Source organism: Panthera tigris, chromosome C1, assembly GCF_018350195.1.
Source record: "Panthera tigris isolate Pti1 chromosome C1, P.tigris_Pti1_mat1.1, whole genome shotgun sequence".
Classification (NCBI taxonomy): Eukaryota; Metazoa; Chordata; class Mammalia; order Carnivora; family Felidae; genus Panthera; species Panthera tigris.
The window spans coordinates 119,259,844-119,267,838 of NC_056667.1; the positions used below are offsets into that span (position 1 = coordinate 119,259,844).

General features: G+C 52.6%; 1 protein-coding gene across 1 annotated transcript in view; it reads right to left on the bottom strand.

Annotated features, from left to right (window-relative positions):
* Positions 1-6,869, bottom strand: part of LOC122240884 (5-hydroxytryptamine receptor 5B) — a 14,989-nt gene extending 8,120 nt beyond the window's left edge. Inside the window, exon 1 of the mRNA XM_042994281.1 lies at positions 6,093-6,869. Coding sequence (XP_042850215.1) covers positions 6,093-6,869 — 777 coding nt within the window. The remainder of the gene's footprint in view (positions 1-6,092) is intronic.
* Between the last annotated feature and the right edge of the window lie 1,126 nt (positions 6,870-7,995).

Consider the following 7,995-nt stretch of genomic DNA (forward strand, 5'->3'; position numbering starts at 1 on the left):
TGATTACCACTGATACGATTTGATTCATAAAATGTACTTTCCTAAAGTTAAAATAATCTTGCAGTCTGGAATGGAATGTGTTTGAGCCCACAAGTTCTTTTAATAGACAGAGTCAGAATGAGGGCGACGTCCTCTTCCCGGACCCGAGCTCTGACAAGAGCAAAAGCCCACCAGCAGCTTAGTCTTTGGGATGGTCTGGTGACAACTAAACATTGGACAAAGGACAAAAATAAAAGGGGCTCTGTGCAGATTTCAGTCACTCGAGGCTCACGTACTGTATGCTTACAGCACACAGACCTGCTTATATTAATACAGACAATTAACTTAAAGAGGCAAATATTTTATAATATAGCATTAGCTAACACTCAGATCCAAGTTGTCATAAACCCCACAGCTCAATACTACTCATTTATTTTGCCTTTTTCAGCTTACAAAGTGCTTTCCCCTTTATTATCCAGTCTCTCAGGACCATTGTATTCTGGACAGACTTCTAGCAGAGCACCTATAAGAGTTTATTCACTTTTTAATGCTATGGTTGTAGTCTACTAACACTAACCCCTGGAGAACAGAGGTCTTGCTTGCGCATTCCTTGAACCTTCGGAAGCTACCGCACTGCCTGATATATAGGTCAGCAATAGTCAATCAAGTAATTTTGAGCACCATCTGTGCGGTGCTCAATTACACAGATGGTGGTGGTTTTAAAATCTGTCCACAAGTTTCCTGACACTTCTCCAAAGGTAGAGCTTAATTCCCCTTCCGTTGAGTGTGGGCTGGAGTTGGCGACTCACTTCTAGTAAATAGAATATACAGGAAGTGATTGCCTGTAACTTCTGAGACTAGCTCATAAAAGGCATTGCAGTATCTTCCTTGCTGAGCTCTCTTGGAATAGAGGAAGCCAGCTGCCATGTTGTGACAACACTCAGGCAGCCTTATGGACACCTCCTGCTAACGGCCATGTGAGTCAGCCATCTTGGAAGGAGAGTCTCCAGCCCCGGTCAAGCCTTCGAATGACTTCTGCCCCGTCTGACATCTTGGCCACCACCACAAGAGCCCTTTGGTCCAGAAGGTCGAAGCCATTCCCAAGCCTGACCCACAGAAATGGTGAGTTATTACATGTTTGTTGTTTTACACTCCTACTACATGTTTCTTGGGCTATGTTACTCCAGCAAAAAGTAACTCTTCTGCCTAGGATGGTGAGTAATAGAAATAAAGAGGACTAAGATAAGAATTCATTATTTATAACTTACAGGGGGAATTTTAAAAAATAATAACAAAGATAATACAGCAGCTGTCATGGATGGTTTACCGTTTTCAATACTCCATATACACCATTATCTCATTTACTCTTCACAAGAATATTATGAGGCAGGCAGCAGTATTTCCTTTTTACCTAAATACAGCCTTAGATTAAGTCACTCAGCTGAAGTGCTAATAAGTCGCACACAAAGAACTGAAAATCAGGTCTCCTTGCTTCCAAATCCCATGCTCTGAACCACTGTGCACGGTCTCCCACCGCGTGTTTATTGACTGAGTGCATGAGTGAAAGGTATCACCCAGGGTGGCGTTATCACATCCCTGAGCCTCAGGCATCTTTGCCTCTGTGGGCCCTTCCCCCATTAAGAAGTATTAAAAATTACATTTTATGACTATATTATTAGAAAGACTAACATAATCGAGGCTGGACACATTATTATATATTCATTGCTGCGATATTCATTGTCCCCGTAATTTTAAAGGAAATTAAAAGTAAACCAGTTCCATGGGCCCCAAAAAGTATGGTGCCTCCGGGTTGCGTGCCTACTTTGCCTAATGAACAATTAGACCCTGGCATCAACTTGTATACAACAATCAAACAATTGAAAAGAAAAAAACTTCTTTTTATAGAATTTGTTTATAGAATTTTATTTATTTTGAGAGCGAGAGTGGAGGAGGGACAGAGAGAGAGGGAGAGAGAGAGAGAGAGAGAGAGAGAGAGAGAGAGAGAGAGAGAGAATCTCAAGCAGGTTCCACTCTGTCAGTGCAGAGCTCCATGCAAGGCTCAAACCCAGAAGCTGTGAGATCATGACCTGAGCTGAGATCAAGAGTCGGATGCTTAACCGACTGAGCCACCCGGGTTCCCTGAAAAAAAGAAAAACTTTTTGATGCTACATGTTGAAAGGCAGATAAATAATCCCCATTGATTCTGCTTTTTTTCTCCTAAACAGAAAGGGCACAGGGCAGTAGGAAACGATCACAACGCATGGGGGTTGCTCTGTGGGGAGCAGAATATACTGTATATGCGGTGCTCAGTCTAGAAAGCGGAAAGAAAGGATGTCAAGGTAGGAATGAAGCCTGCCTCCTGAGAGAAGCCGGCAGTGCCTCTGTGCTCAGCTGTTCTGGAACGAACAGAGTCCCGTGCACAGTTTTGAGATGCTGCTCCCATACCCCACCTTGACTGGGATACGACTGCCTCATTCCTATGAAGGTTAGATGCTGTGGGCAGTGGGGCAGCGCTCGGCAGTTAAGTCCCCAGAAGGGCACGGAGGAATGACAAAGTAAAGAACGGTGACTTGAGGTCTGCGACCAGCCTCAGCTTCTCCACTCCATAACTCTGTGGTCTTAGATGACCTAACTTTGTGGCAGCTGAGTTTTATCAACTGGAAGCTGAGGGCTGGTGGCAAAGATAGCTCTCACCAAATATCCCTAGGCTCCCCTGGATTTCACAGCCAGTGGACCAAGAACAGAACCGACATGTGTCCACTTGAGGGTAAGGCAGGTAAAAGCTGCTGTATTTCCATATATCTCTTCCCCTCTCACAGCCACCTTGGAAGCCGCCGACAGAGACTTTAGGCCAACCTGGCTGGGCCATGATGCTTAAATAAGAAGATGAAGAGAAAGCATCAAAACAGTATCCAGAAGAGGGGACTGACTTAATAACCACTGGTTTCTGTCTCTACTGTCAAAAACTGCATTTGTTCCCTCAAAGAATTAAGCCACTGCCCAGGAACTGTGGCTTGGCCCTTTCTGATAATATTTCAATGTTGGGACCTGGCCACAGAATTCCAAAGAAGAGGAGGGATGTACACAGCCCTGTTACCAGAGGCCCTCAGCCTTCCTAAGTGCCTCTATCACCCACAGAAATCAGTACCGACATGTCGGAGTGCAGGAAATGGCAGGTGATAGGGGTGGGGAAGGTAGAGAGAGAGTATTCCTGGCATATTTTTTTTAAATTTCTGTTTGGGGGTCTTAATACTAGAAAGCTTGCTCAGCAGCATTTCCCAGGCATTTGCATGAGGCCTGGCTGAAGCCTAAAGACGCAGGCCTCTCTCCAACACCCTCACATCTACAATCTCAGCATCACGGGACTCAAGACCCCCAGGCCTGGCCTAGACTGATACCAGAGAACTTGCAGCACCCAAAGCAGGGAACCGGGTTGGCAGGGGGCCCACTGCAAGTGGAAAATCACAATACTTCGCCCTGCCCCCCAGAGCTCCTCCTCCCCACCCACAGGCCACCCCGGATTGGCCAGGCTCCTGTTCACTCACTTCTTCTCGGTATCACCTGCTGGAACCGGGTCTGTCAAAAATAAACACCAAACCCCGACTTGGCAAGCCTTTCTGGCGTCCATTTCACCATGATTTCTCTAGGTGCACGTTGGATTAATGTAGCTATTAAAAGTCAGCCCTACCTCGCAATCAGACAGAAAAGCTATAATCACCCCAGGCATTTCCAAAGGACCTTTCAAAGAACATCATTAATTCTGAACAAAGCTCTCCCCTACCAACACTTTCCAATTATAGTCTTGACATTCCTATTTTATGCTACAAAATCTCTCTGCCATTTAATGGAGAGGGGGGAAAAAAAGCCTGCTTTTTAAAACACATATGTTTGAGTAGCCTACGTATCTGAGTTAACTTTCCAAAATTAAAACACAACTAACAATAGAAAACTCACTGTCCCTTTCCTCCCCCCCACCCCCATCGGCAGTCCTTCCTTGGCCATAGGCAGTAGCCCTCCCCCCACCCCCAACCCGCCCCCTCCACTATCCATGGTTTCAGCTTTCTGAAGTTTCAGTTATCTGAGATCAACCACAGTCTGGAAGCAGATGACCCTCTTGATTTTTCCGGGTCAACAGGAGCCTAACACTATGTCACAATGCCTACATCATCATTTCACTTCACCCCATCTGGTAGGCATTTTACCATCTCACATCATCACAAGAGGAAGGATGGGTATAGTAAAATATTCGGAGAGAGAGGCTGCATTCACACAACTTTTATTGTTATAATGTTATAATGTTCTATTTTATTATTATATATATTATGGGGCACCTGGGTGGCTCAGTCGATTAAGCATCAGACTTAAGCTCAGGTCGTGATCTTGCGGTCAGTGAGTTCAAGCTCCAGGTCGGGCTCCGTGCTGACAGCTCAGAGCCTGGAGCCTGCTTCAGATTCTGTGTCTCCCTCTCTCTCTGCCCCTCCCCCACTCATGCGCACGCTCGCGCGCGCACTCTCTCTCTCTTTCTCTCTCTCAAAAGATAATAAACATTAAAAAAAAATTTAGGTGTGCCTGGGTGGCTCAGTGGGTTAAGTGTCTTGACTTCAGCTCAGGTCATGATCTCACGGTTTGTGAGTTCGAGCACTGTGTTGGGTTCTGTGCTGACAGCTCAGATCCTGGATGGAGCCTGCTTCGGATTCTGTGTCTCCCTCTCTCTCTCTCTCTCTGCTCTCCCCCTCCCCCCCCCAGCTCGCATGGATGTGCATGCACTCTCTCTTTTGAGAAATGTTAAAAAAAAAAAAATGTAGGTATGTTGCTATCCCTGTGCCTAGTTTATAAATTAAAATCTATCTTAGGCATGTATAGGAAAAGACCAGTATACATGGTTCAGTGCTATCTAAGGTTTCAGGCATCCATGGGGGGCCTGAAAGGTATCCAAGCCGGTTGGGGTGGGGGGAGGGCTTGGAAGGTATCCCTGTGGACAAAGGGCAACCACTCTATTGTATTTGGAAAGCGGCAATAAGTCCTGTTTTTATTCTCCAGGACTTTGAGCCTGCCCCACCCCCCACCCCTTAACAGGGAAAGTCTGGGACTTGCAGGGTGAGGAGGGAGCTGACTCTACTAGATCCCGGCCCAAAGGCAGAAAGGTCCAACTTTAACTACAAGCAGAGAAGTTCTGCCAAATGCACAGCCCTGCATCTCATTCATTTCCAGGTCCTGCCCAGTGCACACGGCCTGGCCGGACCTCGTTGATCTCTATTCTGCCGCCCCGTGTGCCTGGCACCTCACGTTCTTCATCTCATGTGATCCTTTCTCACCATGAAGTAGGAATGAACTTGTTTAAAGATATGGGAAAGAGGCCCACAGACATTAAGGAACCGCCCCCAATATCCCAGCTGAGGTTTGAACTCACGGTTCTATGTCGTTCGGAAGTCACTAGAGGAAAGCACTGAGGTTGGGGTAGTGAAAGGAAAGCGACGCTTGGGTTCTGTTTTACGCTCACTTCCCTCTTTGGCACGGAGCTGGCTGATAGAGTTGGAGATTTAGTGTCTGGACTGCAGAGCACGGACCAGGGTGTGGTGGGGACGAAAAATACAGGAATGTGCTCATCTGCGGGACGCACATTTCCAGCCCGCCGCAGTCCCGCTCTGTTTAGTCGGGACCGGGAAGCTGGCGGCTGCACGATTCACACAGACACAGTCACTCCCCCGGAAAGCACCCGAGGGCGAGGCCGATCGGTGTGCCCTCACTATTGCCCCGACACGCTGCCCCTGCGAGCCCCCCTCAGCTTCGTGGATTAGCGGTGGGAGCGCCCCCGCCAGCCCCAGTGTGCGGGTGGGGGAACCCCTTCCCCCGCGCGTCAGGTCCGCAGGTGGCCAACCGGTGCGCGCCTGGGGCAGGCGATGCGCCCCTCCGCGCGCGGTCCAGGAGAGCAGATGGCAAACTCCCTGTGCGCTCCAGGTGCGCTGGCGGCCAGCCTGGCGGGCGGCCAGCCTTCCGGCGCGCGCCCCAAGTGTGCAAGCTTCCGCCGCCAACTCTCCCCGTAGCCGAGCTGCGTCCCCACCCAGCGACCCCCTCCTCCAGCCCCCCCGTGCCGCAGCATGCTCGCTCCTCACCTGCACCTTGGCCGGCAGCGGCAGCACAGCCCCGCGGCGGCGGCCGAAACGGAACTTGGCCGCCTTGTAGATCTTCCAGTAGACGAAGAGCACCACGCCAAGCGGCAGGTAGAAGGCACCGCAGGTGGAGAAGACGGCGTAGGAGGGTTCCTGGCTCACCTGGCAGCGCTGGCGCCGTGGGTCGTACGCCTCGCCCCAGCCAAAGAGCAGCGGGGCCAGGGCGATGAGCGCCGAGAGCGCCCAGGTGAGCGCGATCATGAGCGCGGAGGCGCGGCGGCGGGTGCGCAGCGTGTACTGAAGGTGGCGCGTGATGGTCCAGTAGCGGTCCAGGGCGATGGCCGCCACGTTCCAGATGCTGGCGGTGCAGCACAGCACGTCGAAGGAGATCCACACGTGGCACAGGCTCCGGCCCAGCAGCCAACGTCGCCCGGCCGACAGCTCGCTCACCAGGCTCAGGGGCATCACCAGCGCGGCCACGAGTACGTCCGACACGGCCGTCGAGGCCACCAAGTTATGAGGCACACGATGGAAGGCGCGGACGCGCAGGATGGTGACAAGAACCAGCAGGTTCCACAGGAAAGTGGCCGCGATCAGCAGCACCAGCAGCGTCACCACCAGCACCGTGAAGACGGAGAAAGGCGGCTCGCGGCCGGGCAGGGCGGCCCCGCCTGGGGTCGACCCGATGACCCCGCCGGGGCTTGGGCTGAAGCTGCCGGCCTCGGATCCCAGGGGCAGGGAGACGCCGGTGGCGGCCACCGTGAGGTTAGCTGCTTCCATGGCGCGCGGCGCGCGGGATCTTGGTTTCCCGGCAGGGGACACACGCGCGCGGCCGGGGGCTCGGTGTGGACCGGGCGGGTGGGGGCGTGGAAGGGGTCGCCGCGTGCCCTGGGAGGACAGAGCGGGGTCCAGGTCGCCCCACCCTGTCCCTCTTTGGGCCGCAGCCCACGCTTTGGCTCCTCTGTCTGGAGCCCTCGTGGACCTCTTTTCCAGTGGAAGAAAAAAGAGTGGGACCCCTCTGGAGTCCAGCTCAGCTCGGCGCGCCAGTCCCTCCCACCTCTCTGCGCCGTCCCCGGGGCAACGGGCTGTCACAGGGCTGGGAATCCGGGAGCGCCGCGGAGTGTCCGCGCGCAGGGGCGGGTTTGGAGAGTTGCCCCCTCCCGCAGCCGGCCGCGGCAGGAGCCTGGCTGCAACCGGGTGGGCGGGTGGGGGTGGCCTGAGGAACCGCCAGCACCAGCCAGGCCTTCACGCAGCCTCACCGACCCCGACCCCCGCCCCTCCGCCGGGCGGAGAGAACCCTAACTGCGGTTGTCTCCGGAGAAGGTTCATGATCGCGCAGCAATGCCGCAGCCACCACCTTCTCGGATCCCTGGGATCCGAGACAGAGAGACAGAGGCGCCCACCCTCTCTCCTGGCGAGGAGGAGTTCTGGTTTCCTCCAATGACGATCCTACGTATACCTGAACTAGGTACCGAGGTACAGACAACAGCAAGCTCCTAAAGCCGGCTCCACTCGGAGCACTTCTGACCGGCAGGGGCTTCACGGTGCCTTGAGAAGTTCACTCCGGGAAGAAAGGACGCTACTTCTAGGCAGTTTGGCAGGGGCCCCCAACGGGGAGCGTTTGCAACCTGTCCCCTGACCCCAACCCTGCCCACCAACACCTGTCCACCGGCCTCAACCCTGCGGCCATATCCCTGTTTGTCCTTCCCTCCCTGCCCTTTGCTGTTGCTGACATCCCTGACCACACTCTATGTCTTTCAGGCTAAGGCTGGGGTTATTTTTGTTGACCTGTGAGCAAAGGTAGACACCAATTAGAAAGGTGAAATCACCCTAACCTTCCACCCCACCCCGCCCCCCATTTTCAGTCTCATGCTTTTGAATAATAGTTCAACAATAATTAAATCAA